Source organism: Thamnophis sirtalis, unplaced genomic scaffold (assembly GCF_051295495.1).
Source record: "Thamnophis sirtalis isolate CommonGarterSnake01/CBP01778 unplaced genomic scaffold, rThaSir2_p1.2 scaffold_3, whole genome shotgun sequence".
Taxonomy (NCBI): domain Eukaryota; kingdom Metazoa; phylum Chordata; class Lepidosauria; order Squamata; family Natricidae; genus Thamnophis; species Thamnophis sirtalis.
Window position 1 is genome coordinate 12,755,720 of NW_028261383.1, and position 19,751 is coordinate 12,775,470.

Sequence of the window (19,751 nt, forward strand, 5' to 3'; positions counted from 1 at the left end):
GTGCTGCAGGGTTCGCTCTTGTCCCCCCTCCTTTTTAACATCTACATGAAGCCGCTGGGTGAGATCATTCAACAGCACGGGGTTAAGTATCATCAGTATGGTGATGATACACAATTATATCTCTCTGCCCCTTGCCAGCTCAGTATAGCGGCGGACGTGATGTGCCGGTGCCTGGAGGCTGTTAGGATCTGGATGGGGGTAAACAAACTCGTGCTCAATCCCGACAAGACTGAGTGGCTATGGATGTTCACCCCGAAGGACAGCCCAGATAGTCCATCCTTGATCCTGGGGGGCGAAAACTTACACCCCTCAGAGAGGGGACGCAATTTGGGGGTCCTCCTGGATTCACAGTTGACACTGGAACACCATCTGTTGGCTGTGACCAGGGGAGGCTTTGCCCAGGTTCGCCTGGTGCATCAATTGCGGCCCTACTTGGATCGGGAGGCGTTCCAGACCGTCACTCACGCCCTAGTCACCTCAAGACTGGATTACTGCAACACACTCTACATGGGGCTACCCTTGAAAAGCGTTCGGAGACTGCAACTAGTCCAGAATGCAGCCGTGCGAGCGATATTGGGTGTATTGGGTGTAGAGCCAAGGTGGCGCAGTGGTTAAATGCAGCACTGCAGGCTACTGCTAGATCAGCAGTTCAGCGGTTCAAATCTCACCAGCTCAGGGTTGACTCAGCCTTCCATCCTTCCGAGGTGGGTAAAATGAGGACCCAGATTGTTGGGGGCAATATGCTGACTCTCTGTAAACCGCTTAGAGAGGGCTGAAAGCCTTATGAAGCGGTATATAAGTCTACTGCTATTGCTATTGCTATTGCTATATTGCATCCAGAGACCAATAGGTAGCCAGTGCAGCTTGTGGAGGATAGGTGTAACATGGGTGTACCTAGGTACACCCATGTTACACCAATCCTCCGCGGGCTGCACTGGCTACCTATTGGTCTCCGGACGCAATTCAAGGTGTTGGTTATTACCTTTAAAGCCCTGCATGGCTTAGGACCAGCATACCTGCGAGACTGCCTACTGCCACACTCCTCCCAATGGCCGGTAAGATCCCACAGGGTGGGCCTCCTTCAGATGCCATCAGCCAGACAATGTCGGCTGGCGACTCCCCAGAGGAGAGCCTTCTCTGTGGCTGTTCCGACCCTTTGGAATGAGCTACCCCCAGAAATCCGGACCTCACCCACTCTCATGACCTTCAGAAAAGCTGTCAAGACCTGGCTATTCTGGCAGGCCTGGGGCTGTTGACTGCATTGTTGAGGTCCAGCCCCGACTGAAATGAATGTATCTGTGTTGTTTTTAACTTGTCTATTTTATTTTTACTTTTTAAAATTTTCTTTTCTTTCCCCTCTCTGTAAGCCGCCCGGAGTCCTCCGGGATTGGGCGGTCTATAAATAAAATTAAACTTGAAACTTAAAACTAAACCTTGTTCCAGGATGTGGTTGAGGGTTACATGTTGTGGCCTGCCAGCCACAGCAGAGCTGACAGCAGATTCAGACAGTGAGGAGGTTGGGGAGGAACATGGGCCGGTCTTGGAGTCTGATGAGGGCTCTGATGAGGGCTCTGTGTCGGAGGCAAAGAGGAGGCCAGAGCCATCTGCCAGTTATCAATTGCCTTCAGAGTCAGAAATCAATGAGGCAGATGAACAGCTGGAGCCTGTTCCCAGGGTGTGCATGCACAGAGTTGCCAGACGAAGGGAACAGCTAAAGAACACAACTTGGGAATAGGATCACAGGTGGACAATGAATGGCTCCTCCCAGAGGAAATAAAAGAGGAGCGAAAGGGGAGTGGAGTTTGCAGGAGACAATTAGTTTGCTTAATTGGTTCGTGACTCTCCGAGACTCCTTGTCAAGTTTTGCAGATATTGGCCTGTCAGCTCTCCAAGCCAGATAAGGTCTGTGACTGGAAATCCTCCCTCGAAAGACTTTGCTGAATGTGAATGAGAGGAATTCACAGTAAGTTAATTAAAAAGTTTTTTTGTCAGGACAAGGAGTTGGCTTCATGCTCTTGGGAAGCCTTGGTCAGAACATTACACTCCAAACATGGGCGTGACACAGTCAGGTTTAACAGTAACCAACAGCAATGCCTGGCCAATCTAGGTTGATCTTTGGTTGGACTTGATTACATTAGTTCTGGGAAACCACCAGAAATTCCCAGGTTACACTAAGAAATAAAAGTGAGCCAGTTTGATCTACTGGGAAAGGCACCAGGCTGGAAACCAGGAGGCTGGGAGTTCTCACCCGCCTGAGCCATGAAAGCCAGCTGGGTAACCTTGGGCCAGTCATGCTCTCTCAGCCCAACCCCCCTCACAAAGTTGTTGTTGTGGGGAAAATTGGAGGAGGAGGATGTGTTGGATATATTCACCTCCTTTGAAAAAATAATAAAGGCAGAAGAAGACATTAAAAAAAACCCAGTCCAGAAAAAAAAAACATGGCAAACCCATTTACTGCTGCCAACGTGGAGAAGCCATCCTAACCTCTTAAAAAATCCTGTAACTCTCCCCCCTCCTAAAACTGAAAAGGCTCACCCTTTGACTCTGGGGCTCATAAAGGGGGATCCCTTAGGCTGTGTGTGGGCCCCACTTTTGGCAACTCTGGGGTATCAGATAGCCCCCAGCCCTTTCTTCTGAATTGATGCCTAAAAACCCACCCGACTTTTGATTTTTTTTGCTAGAATAGCTATGTTTTCCTCTTCCCTCTTCCCCCTCTCCACTCCTCTTCCTCCTCTCCACTCTTCACTTCTCCTCCTCCTTCTCTCCCCTCCCCTACTCATCTTTTTCTCTCCTCTTCCTCTCCTCCCCTCCCTCCTTTCTCCTCTCTAGTCCTCCTCCCCTCCCCTCTCCATTCATCTTCCTCCTCTCCCCTCCTCCTTTCCTCTTCCTCCCCTCCCCTCTCCATTCATCTTCCTCCCCTCCCCTCTCTATTCATCTTCCTCCCCTCCCCTCTCCATTCATCTTCCTCCCCTCCCCTCCCCCTTTCCTCTTCCTCCCCTTCCTTCTCCTTTCTTCCTCTCCTCCTCCTGCTGTCCTCTCCACTTCTCCTCCTCCTCTCATCCTTTTCTCTCCCCTCTTCTCCCCTCATCTCCTCTTCCTCCTCCCCACCCTTCCACCTCCCTTCTTCCTCTCCTCCTCCTGCTTTCCTCTCCACTTCTCCTCCTCTCCTCTTCTCTCTCCCATCCTTCCTTCTTTCCTCCCCTCTTCCCCTCCTACCCCTCCTCCTTTCCTTCTTGAGTCCCCCCCTTCTCTTGTTTCCATTCCTCTCCCCCTCCTCTCTCTTGCCCTGCCCTGCCCGTTCTCTGGCCCGTCTGTTCTCCCTCCCCCCCCTTGTTTCCTGCTAGCGTTACTTTCTTGCCCCAGCCGAGAGTATATTGGCCAAAAACGCGAAGACTGCCAAAGAGGCGGACCGCTTCCTCGTTCCGAAGCAAGAGCAGAGTGCATGGGAAGGAGGGAAGGAGCGCAGTGTCAGAGGAAGAGAGATGTTGCTATTTCTCCCAGGGTCTTTTTCAGCTGCCTCTACTCCTGCTTTAAGCATGGGGGGGGGGGGGGGACGACGACCCAGAAGGGTGACTTTGATCCGTTTCCTTTGTCTCTCAGCCCAACCTGCCAGCACAGCCGCTGGCTGGGGAATTCTGAGGCTTCCAGCTGCCAAAGCTCTTTGTCTCTAAACAAGGCAAATAAACCTGCTTCAAGCAACCATTCATCATTCAACCTTCGCTCCGCGTCGCTGCGAGAGTCAAACCTCCCACCCCACCCTGTCGGTGGGAAGCTTTACTGGCGCGGCAGCGCCCCCCGTGGCCGCTGTGAGAACGGCGTTTCTTTTTTACCACTTGATTTCTCAGAAAAGGCAGCGGCCCGTCGGCGGATCCCGTTGGCTCCAATCAGGGGATCCTGCGCTTTCTGTGGGAGGAGTCGGAAAGTCCCCGCGCTCGAAGCCAAGAGTCCTGTAGCCGTCATGGGTGTTTCCTGCGGCTCCTTCCGTTCCGAAACGCTGCTGGTACTTTTTCTAATTATCGTTTGCAAAGCAATGCTATACACGCCTCATCTAGAGCAAGCCTTCCAGAGTTCAGTGGGATTTACTGCCAAATTAATGGCTTTAATCGCAAAATAATTAAATTAATTGCAAATTAAATAAAGTAATTAATTGTAAATTAAATTAATTGCAAATTAATTAAATTAAATAATTGCAAATTAATTAATCGCAAAATAGTTAAATTAATTGCAAATTGAATTAATTGCAAATTAAGTAATTGCAAATTAATCAAATTAATTAATCACAAATTAATTAAATTAAGTAATTGCAAATTAATTACATTAATTGCAAATTAAGTAATTGCAAATTAAGTAATTGCAGCCTGAACAATTCTGATTGTTTTGTCTTTTTAACCCGAAACATAAATATTACACTAGTAAATATCACTTAGAATGAGGTTATGCTTTCCCCATCGGTAAAACTTAACTTAATAGTGATGATTATGCCCATTTTACAGATGGGGGAAGTCAGAGAACCTAACCTCACCCTTTACACTTTCCTCCTCATCCCTAGCTGACAGTTTCTAAAACTCCTTAAAACGTAATTAAAAATCCATTCCCCACCATTCAGTTTATTTTCATCAGTCCGGAAGAGCCAACGAACGTTGAAATAATCCTCATGCGCTCCTCGGTTTCATGTGTGCCGTCCAAAGCGGATTCTCTAACTTCAGGTAATTACTTTTGACTAATTTCAAGCTTTTTGTCTGAAATGGTACAGGGTTTTCTGCTCGAGCCATGGGGTTGGACTAGAAGACCTCTAAGGTCCCTTCCAACTCTGCGATTCCGTTAGTTTGAGTCATCAGGAAACAAAGGGGAAAACACCAGAAATCAGTGTATTGGTGCAGATGGGACGGGAGCCACCCTTGGGCATCCTGGGCGTCGGGCTCTGGGCCCTACAGGTGGGGGACGGGCTGCCCCAGCCCCCGGCTCTTCCCCTTGGGAGCTGGGGTGGGTGGTAGAGCCAGCTGCAGGGGACTTTGATCTGCAGTGAGAGCAGCCAGTCCAGCGGCTAGGAGGATCCAGCAGCAGATGGGCAAATGGGCCCTGCAGAGGATCGCAGACAAACTCTGGCATAACCGCACCAGGGTGACGCCTCGGCCCGTCCTGACCCCTGTGCTGCCAGACGGGACTCAGGTCCCAGGTGACGTGCAATGCCCGCTCGGGATCCTGTCTCTGCGCAGGCGCTTCTTTGACAAGCAGCCAATGGGAGAAGCCAGATTTTGACATGATTCACTTAATAATTGTCGTGATCTGCTTAACAAACATGGCAAAAAAGGACGTAAATTAAGCATAACTTATTTATTTAACAAGCTCCTTGCTTAGCAATGGAAATTCTGGACACAATTGTGGTTGTGTGTTCTTTTAGTCTTTTGTTGTATTTTCTTGGGAGGTCCCTGGGGGAAAGAGAGGAAAGATGACATGGGGGTTTGCCTTCCTTTCTAGGGCAACAAAATGGATGCCTGCTCCCCAAAGGAACAGACAGGAGTCGCTCCAGTTCTTGCCCGTCTGAGTTCATTTCACTCCCTCACCTTTTACACTCAAAGTGAAATCAACAAGACGGGTAAAATATCTCCTATTTCTAACCTCCTCCCCAAACAGGCAGCAGTCAGGTGAGAGGAAAAGAAAACTATTTATTTTCGGCAATCAACTGTGGCTAACTACAATATGCAACCTACAATATATATGTTAAAAAGGAAGTGGCCTGGCTGTGCAGTTGTTCTTGTGTCCCATTTTTCATATCTTTTTTTAATTCATGAACATTTTGAATACAGTGTATTGTCAGGGTATATCATTTACAAAAAACAAACAAAGAACAAAATGAAATATTAACACATATACTGTAACAATAGTAATAACATAACAGAAAAGTTTAGGCTCAATTTCTCTTTAGATTAGCTTATTCATAATTTTGTTAATTATATTGGCATATTTATAATTATAAACCAGCTTTATATTTAATTCATACATAGCAATAATCTTTCTTCATCTAATTTCTACCTCTTATCTCTGACCACTCATAAAATCTATTATGTGTCTTCTTTGTTTTTAATTTTTAAAGTGTTCCATTTTTCTAAAATAAATGACAATCAGGAAAAAATTGGATACATTAATTATGTGTGAAAGTTTGGATTGTCAAATATATGTGAATTAATTGTGCAATAAATAATTAAAATGCAGCAAGTGCTTTAGTGGCAGATCTGAGAATGCACATTTATTTGTGACTGCATGCTAGCTGAGGAATTCTGGGAGATGAAGGCGAGAGAACGAGAGAGGGGGGGGGAGAGGGAGAGGATCTGAATTTGGGTTTGAGAGAAAAACAGCCTCTATTGCTGCCACCACCAAACCAAACCCAAACAGCCATTTTGCAGAAGGTCAGCTGGTGATGCTAGAGAAACATTGCTAGAGCAAAATGGTGGCCTCCTCCCAAAATGAAAAAATCAGGAGCCACCCCGGTTCTAGCGCCTTCCAAATTAGCTTTGATACTTCCTTTTCCTTTATTCACATTTCTTTTGTGTCCTGTCTTACACTCCCCTCCTATGAAATGTAAGCCGCCCTGAGTCCCCTTAGGGAAAAGGGCGGCCTATGAATGTCAATAAAATGTCTAAAATGTCTAAATGTCTAAACCCCCTGCTCAAGCCGGAGGCCCTCTACCCAGGATGGCGAACCTATGGCACATGTGCCACAGGTGGCCCACGAATCCAACTGTCAGGGCATGCGAGGTGTTGCCCTGTCAGCTGGCCAGCGCATGCTGGCCAGCAGATTTAGCCTTTTATTGAGGCCATATTTCGCCTTCCCCAGGCTCCAGAGACTTTATAGGAGCCTAGGGAAGGCGAAAACAGCCTCTCCCACCCCCCGGAAGCCCTCCGGAGGTTTCAGGACCGTCCCTGAATCTTCCAGAGCGCAAAACACCAGCCCTACGGGCAAACCGGAAATTCGGGAAGAGACTTCCGGTTTCCTCATAGGGCCGTTTTTAATCCTCTGGAGCCTTCAGGGACCTTCAGGAGGCTTCCCTGAAGGCTCCAGAGGACTACAAACAGCCCAACAGAGGCTGTGTGGCAGAATGATGCCGCCGTCGAAAACAGAGCCCAAGAGGGCCATCGTGGCTGAAAACGGAGCCTCGATAAGTGACAGGGAGCTGGCCACGCCCACCCTGGCTACGTCCACCCGGCCCACTGAGGTCAAACACAACCCTGATGTGGCCCTCAATGAAATTGAGTTCGACACCCCTGGCCTACACGGTGCTTTCCCTGCATTTCCTGTCTCTAAAACGGGGTGAGAGCCTCTGATTTTGAGAATTGTGTGGCTGACATGCAAAAATGCCCCAGAGAATGGGGAAGGCAATGCCATTAAGGCAACTTTGGGAGCCACAAAACAGGTGCTTGAAATGTCCGAAGATGCCCAGCTGTTCTCTAGGGCAGAAGGGAGTAAAAGATGCACGGAATGAAAGGCTTCTGATTTCTTATGTTCCTTGATAAGTCAAAAGGTCCGGCATTCAGGAAATTCTGCATCCGTGGTTTATATCCTGAGATAAAAGTTCAGAATCTCCTGTGATCTATAAATGGGGCCGTACCGTTTCTCGGGCAACAGTGTAAAGGTTACCCGGATGTGATTTGTTTTGGTGACCTTCCTAGTCCAGCCACAGACCGGGAATTAATCCAGAGGCCAACAAGATCTGATGTAGCTTTTCAGAATCGGGTGAGGCTGGCTGGGTGTTGCCCCTTTGATTCCAAATTCAAAAGAGCGGAGAACAGCTCAAGGTCTTCAGTTGGGAGATGTGGGGAAACTGATGTCTGCACCAGAGGTGGGTTTCTGCCGGTTTGGACCGGATCAGTCTAACTGGTAGTGGCAGCAGCGGGAGCCTCCGCCCACCACCCACCAGGACGCTTTTGCACATGCGCAGAAGCTTTTGCACATGCGCAGAAGCGTTGCATGAGTAAGTGCATGCGCGAATGAACTGGTAATAAATTAAACAGAAACCCACCACTGGTCTGCACATAAGATTCACAACAAGAAGGACCAAGGGTGACATGACAGCAGTGTTCCAATATCTCAGGGGCTGCCACAAAGAAGAGGGAGACAAACTATTCTCCAAAGCACTTGAGGGCAGAACAAGAAGCAATGGGTGGAAACTAATCAAGGAGAGAAGCAACTTAGAAGTGAGGAGAAATTTCCTGACAGTTAGAACAATTACCGTATTTTTCAGAGTATTTTGTCCCTCCAGCCCCCAAAAGCACTCCACAAGCTTCACTCGCACTGCTGATGCCTCTCACACATACACCCCATCCAGTAACAATCACTTACTGCCTGCCAATCTGCTTTTGAGACACTCAGGACAGGAGTGGGTTCCGGCAGCAATCGGGGTCTCTGATCAACAAGGAGGGTAGAATCCCTCTTAATTCCAACCTCTCCAAAGATACAGCAATCAAGTAAGAGGAAAAGAAATCCTTTATTGATTTAAAGATTTAATCATTTAAAGTTGTGCAATTGTTAAGGAGAGAGCAGCCTCACAATTGATTTCATCATCCGTTTTTCTAAATCATGAAAAGCCAAAAATAGCAATCTATAAAAAAATCACTGTCTAATGTTACCCTCAGTAACATTAGATTGTCATACTGTGTTATGAAATATATGGTCAAATAACTGTGCAACAATCAATTAAAATGCATCAACTAATTTAGCTGCAAAAATCTCAAAATGAACACTTCTCTTAGCAATAGTTTCATCGAAGATCACATTAAACAGATAAAAGTAACACAAGAAAAAAAAAACTAACCTCCACCTTCATCCCCAACAAATATAATGAAAATTAACAACTTATCAATCTTTCTTAAAGTAAAGCCAAGAAATTCTTCATCCGATTCCTCACCCCATTCTCTATAAACCCATCTCTAAAACCTCATCTTTAGCCTCCAACCTCTCTCCACTAAGACTAATCAGCAAAAGCCCATTAAGGGGGTTATGCAACCTATTTAAACTATTATCTACGAAACCCAATTTGAAATCTTTTGATTCCACAATTAGTAACACACAATATATTCTTTTCTCCTCTGCTCCTCAATCATAATAGAAACAGTTTACTGATTCAGTGATAAAAGCAGTGATGAAAGACCCCAAAATCTCTCCTGGTTCCAGCATGCAGGAAGGGCCTAATTCAGAAGGAGGCCGATCCCATCTTCTCTCCTCTCTCCTCATGCTGGGCATCTCCCCTGCAAAGAGGAGGGAGAAAGTATCCAAGGGTTAGTTGGATCAAGACAGTCAGAGCCTGAGAGGTGCCAGAGGATCAGAGTTTGGGGGCAGGAAGACCCCTCCCCCAAGCCCCCTCCCCCAAATTCCTTACCTTCCAGTGTCTGAGGTGAATAGGAGAGAGAAGAGGGATTCCCAAAGCATCTTCGCCCTCACTTGGTCCTTGGACCCCAAAGGCCCCCTCCCTCTCACCCCATACGGCCCCCACTGAGACCACTCACCTGCAAGGGGGCTGTTAAACCTTCTGGTTGCTCCCTGGATTGGAGAGAAAGACACAGAATGAATCAATGTCTGGATCCTCTGAGGAGAAGAAATCTCTCTCTTCACTATTCAACCTCTTCAGCTTCCCAAACTTCTCAGAGGACATAAAGCTTTTTATTGATTTATTAAGTAAATTTCCATCTCCACCCATTCAGAGTGAAATTCAATAAAATCACATATAGAATATTTAAAACACTAAATGAAAACCAGATTCCCCCATCAGATCCTGTTGCCTTTGGTCTGACAAGAAGATCGTGTCCAGTGTGTGACCTCTGTCTCCAGTCGGACCCCGGATGACAGCCATGAACTCCTGGGCTGCTTTGGAGGCCAAACCCAGGGATGGCAGATTGAGGTCTCCCAGGACCATAATCCTGGGCAACTCCATGCCAACCCTGAGATGCCCCCAGCAGCTGAGGCAGGGAGCTGGCCATGCATCAGGGAGGCTGGTACAATAGAATAGAATAGAATAGAACAGAACAGATCAGAATAGCGAAGTTGGAAGGGACCTTGGAGGTCTTCTAGTCCAACACCCTGTCTAGGCAGGAAACCCTACACCACTTCAGACAAATTGTTATCCTCTTCTTAAAGACTTCCAGTGTTGGGGCATTCAAAATTTCTGGAGGCAAATTGTTCCACTGATTAATTGTTCTCACTGCCAGGAAATTATCATGTGAGCCCAGAGTCAGAAACGGGGAGTCACAACCAGAAACGTGGGGTAGGAGCCTCCTGAGTGCCAGAAGAGATGACCACTGTAACCCCACCAATCCTGGCTGGGGTCTCAGTTGGGGCCAAACCCTAAACTCAGCTGGGCACATCTCTGAGAGAGGGAACCCCCCCCCCACCTCTTCCAGAGTCAGCCAGGTCTCAGCTATGACAGCAGAAGAGTCTCCAACCACTGGGGATGATGGCCTCACTGGTGGTTTCCCCATTTCCCCTCAAAGAATGGAGGTCTCTTTCCTCCAAAGGGGGCCAAGGCTCCACCATGCAGACTCTGGGCTGCCTCCCCTGCCTGAATCCAACAGGGAGAGTTTCCCTTCTCCTCTGCAGAATCAACCAGTGCAAGGAAAGTGGATTTTGTGACATTCATGCCTAAGGCAGTACTAGAACTCAAAGTTTCACCTGTTGCCCTCACCACTAAGCCAAAGTTTAAATAATACTTAATAATTTAAATAATATTTAAATAATAAGCCAATTATTATTCCACCAGAAGCAGACTCAGAGGGAACCCAGGGAGGATTAATTAGGGGGGCCTTTAAAAAGTGGCAGCCTCTCCCTCTTTTCATCCCCTCATCCCCCCAAAGTCTTCGAAAGGGATAGAATGGTTCATGCAGCAACTGCTCCCTCCGACTTACCCTGGTCTGAACTGCTGGATCCTTTGTCACTTGCTGGAAAAGAAGGAAAGAAAAAGAGGATGAGGGAGGATGTCCGTCTGTCTTTCTGTGTCTCTTGGCTTATAAACGGAGAAGCTCAGCTCTTTCTGACTCCAGCTCCCTCCCTCCTTTCTCTCTCCCACGCAAGTAAAGACACACAAATAACATGGAGAGAGTTTAAACCAAACTGCTTTGGCTAAAAGGCATCAGAAGGAGTTCTTAAAATTGATATTTATATCGCACAAGGCCAGAAGGCAGAGCTGACCTAAAAAGATACAGATGGACCCAAAGTCCCTTTTTCTAACCAGTTCTTACTTAGAGAGTCTTTATGAAGTGGAGACCAAGAGGAGATCCAGCTTGTATCCCCCAAAGCTCCTTTTCCCTCAAAATGCCCCCTTTTCATCCCTAATTTTATGGAGCTTCTGACTCTCACTTGGCCAAGCCTTTCCTCTCGGCCTACTTGGGAAACAGAGCATGTCCTCAGTCAGAGGGACCTTCCACTAGCCGGGTCTTCTCCTCTTCTTGAAGGTTCCTTCTCCCAGATGTTTCTCCTAGAGGACTCCACTTCTACTAATAGCCTGGCTGTAATGAAAAGGGGCCCCAACTTCCCCAGCCTGGTTCTTAGCATGAAGAGGAAGACACATACATACACACACCCCTCTCAACTAATGGTGCCCCTGGTCCCTGCTCTAAGTTGGAGATTAGATTGAAAGAGGACAATTCACTCACTTGGTGCTGCTTTGTAGTCATCTTGACATTTTTCTGCAATAAATAAAAATCAGTGAAAGCTCAAAAGAATCCACCAGAGATCATCCAAACTCTCCCTCTGTAGGAGGAAGAACCCCTGAGGATGCTTCACTTTGACCCGTCAATAAAGACAGAAAGATCTTCAAAATACAAATGTATCTCCTGATTTGCCCCAAGAGAGACCTGCTGCCTCCGAGATGGATGGAGGGGAATTGGGGGAAGCAGAAGGAGCAGCTGGGAGGGGAGGAAGGTTTCCATGGAAATCCTTCTCTGATGCTCTTTGACCAAAGCCGTAGAAAGGGACAAAGGAACTGGGATGCCTCTTCCCAACTCAGAAGGAGACAGGACTGCCCGAATCTCAGACTCAGCTGAATAGAAACTGGAGTCCCAGCAAGAGGCAGAGATCTCAGATGCTCCCCAAGAGGGCTGGGAAAACAGGACAGAAGGAAGCCCAGAAGAAGCTCCCCAAAGGGAGAGACTTGGGGGGGAATCTCCCCATCTTCTTTCCATCACCTCCCCCACAAAAAAAGATACTTACTGAAGAATACCACAATTCCAGCAATCGCACACGCCAGGACAAGGGCAGCCACAACACAGCCAATGATGAGCCCCAGGTTGGATTTTGATTTGGTTGGTTCTGAATTGGGAGAAAGAGCAGATCATGGAAGGAGAACCCCAAACAATCATCCCATGTCATGAGTCCGATGCAAGAAGAATTTAAAATCTTCGTCTCCTATCCAAGATTCCCCTTGCCCTGAAATATCTTGTTTCGGACGCTTCATTTTCATTTCATTTTCATTTATTGAATTTCTATGCCGCCCAATCCCAGAGGACTCCAGGCGGCTTACAGAAATGAAAAAAGAATTAAAAGGAATTATTAAAAACAATGGGACACAACAAAGTTAAAAAGGAACACAACAGACACCCAATCAGAAGGGGCTGGACCACCATCAGGGGGTCAACAGCCCCAGGCCTGCCAGAAAAGCCAGGTTTTAATGGCTTTACGAAAGGCCATGAGAGCGTGTAGGGACCGGATCTCTGGGGGCAGCTCATTCCACAGGGCCGGAGGGGCTTGAGGGACCTCCAAATGTTTGAAGATATATAGAAGGGGAATCAAGAGTCAATTTGCCAGATTAAGGCATCAGGCTACAAACTCTAAGATTGTGACCCAAAGGTACTTTTCAAGAGGCAAGAGGACTTTCTGGTTTTTCTTTGAAGACGTTTCACTTCTCATCCAAGCAGCTTCTTCAGCTCTGACTGGATGGTGGGGAATGGAAGGATTGATATTCAAGGCGGAGGCTTGTCCACCCAGAGGATAAAACACCCAAAGACAAACTGGGCAACATGGTATATGCAGTGAGACATGTGGCAGATCTGCACATTGGGGGAAACAAAACAACCACTTCATAAACACTAGAGACAGAAAACTGGGAAGGAGCAGAGGCTAAGAGAGGATCTGAGGGAATTTCATCAGGATCTGCCAACTCTTGTGATGGGATTCTGTTGCTTCCTTTACGTCCCCTGAAGCCAATCTATGGTTTAGTCCCTGCAGCTTCACCAACATCAAACACAGGAGAAATCAGTGGATTAATAGCTCAGGTATGCTCACATCTGGACACATCTGGGGTCAGATTTCTCTCCCACCACGCTCCCGCCTGCCAGAGAGCCCAGCGTTCCCCTCCCTGCAGCCTCTCACCCTTCAGCTCCAAGTCCAGAGGCTCCTGCAGGCCGTCGTGCTCCACGTGGCACCGATAGCGGCTCCTCTCTTTGGGGTCGATCTGGATTCTGAGCCAGTAGTGGTAGGTCCCATCTGCATTGGGGACCACAGACCCATGGAAGGTCTCTTCCAGCCAGACCTCCCCATCCCTCCTCCAGGAGGCATCGATCTCCCTGGGGTAGAAGCCATCCACGCGGCAGATGTGCGTCTCCATCCCATCTTCCACCTCCGTCCGGCTGCTCACCGTCACCATTGGGATCTCTGCAGAAACGGCACCCCCAGAATTAACTATGAGCCCCTCCAGAGCCTGGAAGGTGGATCAAAAAATTGAAGGGACAGGAAAGTTTCTGACTATTTAGTTTTAACCCAAAGATTTGCTGTGGTTCCACACAGAGATTTGATCCTGGCCAGCCACCACTACAGCTCGCAAGGGCAGATAGTGTATTTCATGTTAATGGCTGCCCGGCAAAGAGAACTTTCTGCATCCAGGAGAGGTGCTGGGAGGGGAGTAGGGGGATTCCCACCAGGGCAACCAGGCTAAAGACCAGGGACCCAAAGGGGCTGAATGTGTGCAAGAAATCTGGTCATAAAGGAGGAAAGTCCAGCCTGGATCCAGATGCTCACCTGTCCTCTGCAGTGTCTCCTTCCCATAAGACAGGTACTTCTCCAGCCACTCAATGCAGATTTCCTCCAGGTAGGACTTATCTCTCTCATTCCTTCCTGGATCAGCTTCCCATTTCCTCTTGGTGATCTGGGCCTGGGGATCGGGAGCCACCCAGATGAGGGTCTCCTTGTCGAAGGTGATGAAGGTCCTCCCTTCGTAGCCATACTGGAAAAACCCATCCTTCTTCTTGTCTGTGTAGAGTTCACAGCCAAATATCCTCTGCAGTGTATGAAGGCCTGAAAAGAGGGACAGGAAGATGGTTTGTGAAGTCCCCGGGAGAGACAGAGTCCTTCTACCCTACTGGGGCACTAAGATAGGAGGAACAGAGCAGGAAAAGTGTTGGAAAATGAAAGAAATACATTTTCCCTATAAAGCTATTCAGGTCCCTCGGGATGAGATCTTCCATCCTGCCTCCAAACTGGACCTTGTAGGTCTCCAGACCCAGCTGCCATCTGATGTTCCCTTCTCCCTCCCCCAAAGGCTGCTTCTGGGCAAAAGAAGAACAAGCAGCACCACTCGCTTTGGATCCCAGTGCCCCATCTGGACTCTCTGTCTGGACTCTCAACGCAGAGCCTTTTGGCTTCCTGGGATCAGAAAAGGCACTGGAGTTTTAAAATGTTTTAATACCTGTAACCTGCACAGAGAACTTTAGTTCTGGGTCAAAGATAAACTTGCATTAATTATTTTTTTAAAATGAACAAACATTTTTAAATTTTTAAAAAGTAGGGCAGCAGCCTTTCCTTTGGGAGGGACCCCCCTTCCTGAGAAGGGGATTATGGGGCCGGAGGAGCCACCTGGCCCATCACTCACCTTCACTCTGATTGTAGCGACTCCTCAGGTCCTCCAGGCTTACTCTGAACGACTCCTCATCGCCATGTGATATCTGTGTCTCTTTGTCCCAGTACTGGGGATCCTCCTTCCCCACCTTCTCCATCCAGGAGGCTCGAGGCTGCATCTTCCGGCTGTGGCTGTCGTAGTAAACGAAGATCTGATCGTCCACATACCCCACAGCAACAAAGTGGGGCTGTTGCCCCTGACTGGGGTCCGAGATGGAGGTGGAGAAATACTTCAGGGAGTGGGAGGAGGCGCCTGGAAAAGACCCAGAGGGACAGAATTAGGGGGCTTCAAGTGAGGCTACACATCCTCCATGTCGGAAACGAGTCGAGAAACGAGCCACCAAAGCTTGCCCAAAGTAGGAAGGAAAACCCAGGAGTCTTCCTAGGCATAGGAGTTGTGCTGAAGGCAAGCCGGAAGTTTGTGAATAGATGTGATCAAGTGCAAATGCTCCTTTCTTACAACTGCAACGGGGGGGGGGGAATTGTGCTTGGGGGGCACTAGAAGGGGAGGACAAGAAAGAGGTAAACTTTAGGGGGCGGAGCGCGAGTGAGATTCTTTTGATAGATTCCCCCCCCCGGCAGAAAAAGGCCCCCAAAGGAACTTACCAAAGCAGCTCTCCCGCAAGTCGAGCGTCACCAACACCAGGAGCCAGAGTGGCGTAGAGCGCAGCGCCATCTTGGCCGCGATCCTCAGCCTGCGCTCAGGGGCTTCCGTATTCACAACGCAACAACCCAGAGCCTGTTGACGAACCCAACCAGTGAAAAAAAGCATCGCCATGTCGTCAGTGTTGCTAGGCAGACGTCCAGGCCAACCGGATAACCAACAACCCAACAACCCAGCGATTGGGCAAGCCCAACCAGTAGGGGGAAAAAAACATCCTTAATCGTCACTGTTGCTAGGCAGACGTCCAGGCGCAACCTGCGACAGAGGCCTGGAGAGGAAAGCGAAAGTTACACCAGGAAATCCCCTTCCAGGGATTCAATCTCTTGGGGGAGGGGCGAAACTGGGGGGCTGGGAAAAGTGGAAGGGTTCTCTGGATGGGAGGGGGTAGGTGGGCGCGCGCCCCTTTCAGACCCCCCCGCCCAGATCGGGGTGGGGGTGGGGGAAAAATAAATTTAGATAGCTGCTCATTTCTTTGATGGTTCTTCTGAGACCAAAATAATAATTAACTATTCCGGCTACCATCCTTGTGATTATAATTGCCATTTTTAATTGATTTTTACACTCCTTATGATGAGCAAAGTCTGAGTGTCTATTCAGATTCTCAGTCACCCAGGTCATGGTTATCCCAAGGGGTTATCCCACCCCCAAGAGGCACGTCTTTTAGGCAACATTTAGGCAAGAAAAACGAAATGCACAGGTACAGTATAGGTGGTACCTTGCTAAACAGTAGCAACTGTGAAAGGGATCCTGGAGTCCTAGTCGACAACCATTTAAATAGGAGCCAGGAGTGTGCAGCAGCTGCCAAAAAAGCCAACACAGTTCTAGGCTGCATAAATAGACGGATAGAATGAAGATCACGTGAAGTGTTAATACCACTTTATAATGCCTTGGTGAGGCCATACTTGGAATACTGCATTCAGTTTTAGTCGCCACGAAAAGAAAAGATGTGGAGACTCTAGAAAGAGTGCAGAGAAGAGCTACAAAGAGGATTAGGGGACTGGAGGCTAAAAACATACGTTGCAGGAACTGGGTATGTCTAGTTTAATGGAAAGAAGGACTTGGGGAGACATGATAGCAGTGTCCCAATATCTCAGGGGCTGTCACAAAGAAGGGGGGCGGTCAAACTATCCTCAAGGCACCTGAGGGTAGAACAAGAAGCAATGGGTGGAAACTAATCAAGGAGAGAAGCAACTTAGATGTGAGGAGAAATTTCCTGACGGTGAGAACAATTAATCAGTGGAACAGCTTGCCTCCAGAAGTTGCGAATGCTCTAACACTGGAAGTCTTTAAGAAGATGTTGGATAGCCATTTGTCTGAAGTGGTGTAGGGTTTCCTGCCTAGGAAGGGGGTTGGACTAGATAGAAGACCTCCAAGGTCCCTTCCAACTCTGCTATTGTATTATTGTATTGTCTTCAAAGAAAAACCAGAAAGTTCTCTTGGAAAAAAGCACCCTTGGGACAGCAAAGTCTGAGAAACAGAATTGTTTTGGTTTTTTTAGGGTTTCAACCATTTCCTGCTGACTTTGGGGTCAGCCTTCCATCTAGCATGTGGCAGAGTAGAAGTTTAAGGACATAAGGGAGGTCTGTACACGTAGTTCTCGACTTACGAGCACAACAGAGCCCAAAATTTATGTTGTTCAGTGAAACATTTGTGAAATGAGCTTTGCCCCATTTTACGACCTTCAGAACCCTGTTGTTAGGTGAATCTGACTTCTCCATTGACTTTGCTTATCAGAAAGTCGCAAAAGGGGATCACGTGACCTTGGGACACAGCAATGGTCATAATTATGAACCGGTATCCAAGCATCTGAATTTTGATCACCTGATCATAACAAAGTTGCAAAGGTCGTAACTGTGAAAAATGGTTGTCTCTTTTTTCAGCGCCTGGCTGAATCTCCTCCTTCCCTCTGTGTTCTAACCTGGCTTCCCAAAAGCATGAAGCCGACTCCTCATCCCGATAAAACCCCTTTTATTTAGATTAAAGTGAATCCTCTCCAGCCAACAGTCTTTCAAGAGATTTCACAACTACAGGCTTGGAGAACTGCCAGGGTGATATCTTCTCCCCCCCCCCCCCGCAAAAAAAAAAGTTTTTATTTTTAAACAAACATAGAGAAACAAAACACGTAACATAAAACCATCTTCCATTACATACAGTGTGTCGATTGGTTACAAGGTTTTTGTGCATTCTTTCCATAGTCATTACTTACACTTTATATAAAGTCACATATTATCAATTGAATATATTTATATACATTATTATTATTGTACCTCATTTGTTTGATTATCATTGTTATTTATTCATTTTAAATGAGATATGTAAATATGGGTTCATTTATATTATGACAATTCATTACATCATCTTAAGTATATCCAATAACAAGGTATTTTTATAACATATTCTATATCATTCTATTCTAGTATTGATAACATTCTCTAATAATTTTCATTTCCATGTTTTTTTCTAACCACTGATGAAATAAATCCCATATCATATAAAATTGTATATCTTCTTGTTCAAATGTCAATTTACTCATTTCAGCACATTCCATTATTTTGTGAATAACTTCCTCCTGCTTTGGTATTTTCTCATTTTTCCAATTTTAGCAAATAAAATTCTAGCTGCTGTTAACACGTTTACAATCAAATATTTCAGAACTGCCAGGGCGATATCTTCCAAATGCCATGCTGTAGCAGCAATTACTTGTTTATTTTATTTATTTATTAGACACATTTATATGCCGCCCAATCCCAAAGGACTCCAGGTGGTTACTTGGCAAGAAATGAGGAACAGATCTTCACCCTAATGAATTGAACCAATTGTCTCCTGCAAACTCCCCTCCCCTTTTGCTCCTCTTTATTCTCCATGGGAGGGGCCATTCACCATCCACCTGTGTCTTTACTCCTTTATCTAGTGATGGCAAAACTTTTTGGGTGCCAAAAATGTGAGGGCACCCATAATGCAAAGCGCACCCCCCATGCACACACACATGCACGCACAACCTTCCCCCTCCATGCTCCCCCCCCCATGCACGCTGCACTGCTCGCCTCCAAGCTGAGTTTGGTATTTCCTCCGGGGGGGGCTGGGGGAGGCCATTTTCGCCCTGCCCAGGCTCCATGAAAAGCCTGCAAAGCCTGGGGAGGGTGAAAAACGGACTGAACGGGCCAACCAGAGGTTTGGAAAGGAACTTCCAGTTGGCCTGTTGGGCCTGTTTTTTGCCCTCCAGAGGCTCCAGAGGTTTTTCTGAAGCCTGGGGAGGGCGAAAACGGCCTATCCCGGCCCTCCAGAAGGCCAAAAACCAGCTGTCTGGCACACACATGCGCGCTGGAGCTGATGGCTGGCGTGTCAGCAGATATGGCTCTGCGTGGCACCTGTGGCATGAGTGCCATAGGTTTGCTATCATGGCCCTAATCAATCCTTGTTCCTTAGCTGTTCCCTTCTTCTGGCAGCTCTGCACATGCGCAAACTGGGAACAGGCTCCAGCTGTTCTTCTGCCCCACTTATGTCTGACTCGGAAGACAGCTGATAACTGGCAGAAGGCTCTGGCCCCTTCTCTGCCTCCAACACAGAGCCCTCATCAGAGCCTTCCCCAGACTCCAGGACTGCCCCATCTTCCTCCCCAACCTCCTCACTGTCCGAATCTGCTGGCAGACCACAACACTCTCTTCCATCATCTAAGATGGAAGCTCCTCATGGTCCCTTGATCAAAATTCAGAAGCTTGGCAATTGACTCATATTGATGATGATTGCAGGGTCCTGAGGTCATGTGATCAACTTCGGTTCCCTTCTGACATTTAGTTGGGCTGGGAAATCCCAGAGAAATGTTCTGCCAGCCGCATTGGTTGCCAGAGAAGACATCTACTAGGGAAGGATCAGTGGGGAGAAGGCCAGCCACAAGATTTTCTGGTCTCTCACATGGGATTTAACAGTGTTTGTGTGTTTGTGTGTGCATGTCCCCGTGTCCCTAATTTACCCACCTCCTCTTTCGATGCTGCTTTTTTTCCCCCCTGAGGCTGGAGAACTTTTTTTGGCTGACTCTTCAATCTGGGTAGCTTTTGAGGGAAGCAAAGTCGGGTTAGAACTTTGTCCCAGATGTTTCGATGTGCACATCTTCAAAGGGAGGTACGAGGAGAGAGGACAATGTGTTTATAGAAAAAGGAGGCTCTTTTGAGGACAAGAACGTTCACAAGAAAGATGGTTTGAGAGAGAGGAGTTC

General features: G+C 47.5%; 1 protein-coding gene across 4 annotated transcripts in view; it reads right to left on the reverse strand.

The window, feature by feature from the left end:
• LOC106552957 (major histocompatibility complex class I-related protein 1-like) overlaps positions 1 to 15,618 on the reverse strand; it is a 554,120-nt gene extending 538,502 nt beyond the window's left edge. Inside the window, exons 1-9 of one of the 4 annotated variants that reach the window (XM_087711297.1) lie at positions 15,481 to 15,618; positions 14,849 to 15,127; positions 13,999 to 14,274; positions 13,354 to 13,635; positions 12,196 to 12,294; positions 11,640 to 11,672; positions 10,893 to 10,925; positions 9,501 to 9,534; positions 8,464 to 9,242 (exon numbers count right to left, since the gene is read on the reverse strand). In XM_087711297.1, the coding sequence (XP_087567423.1) occupies positions 9,515 to 9,534; positions 10,893 to 10,925; positions 11,640 to 11,672; positions 12,196 to 12,294; positions 13,354 to 13,635; positions 13,999 to 14,274; positions 14,849 to 15,127; positions 15,481 to 15,550 (1,092 nt within the window). In that variant the 5' untranslated portion in view covers positions 15,551 to 15,618 and the 3' untranslated portion in view covers positions 8,464 to 9,242; positions 9,501 to 9,514. Of the gene's footprint in view, positions 1 to 8,463; positions 9,243 to 9,499; positions 9,535 to 10,892; positions 10,926 to 11,631; positions 11,673 to 12,195; positions 12,295 to 13,353; positions 13,636 to 13,998; positions 14,275 to 14,848; positions 15,128 to 15,480 lie in introns of those variants that run through there. The other 3 variants (XM_087711298.1, XM_087711299.1, XM_087711300.1) reach the window with 3 other exon arrangements.
• Between the last annotated feature and the right edge of the window lie 4,133 nt (positions 15,619 to 19,751).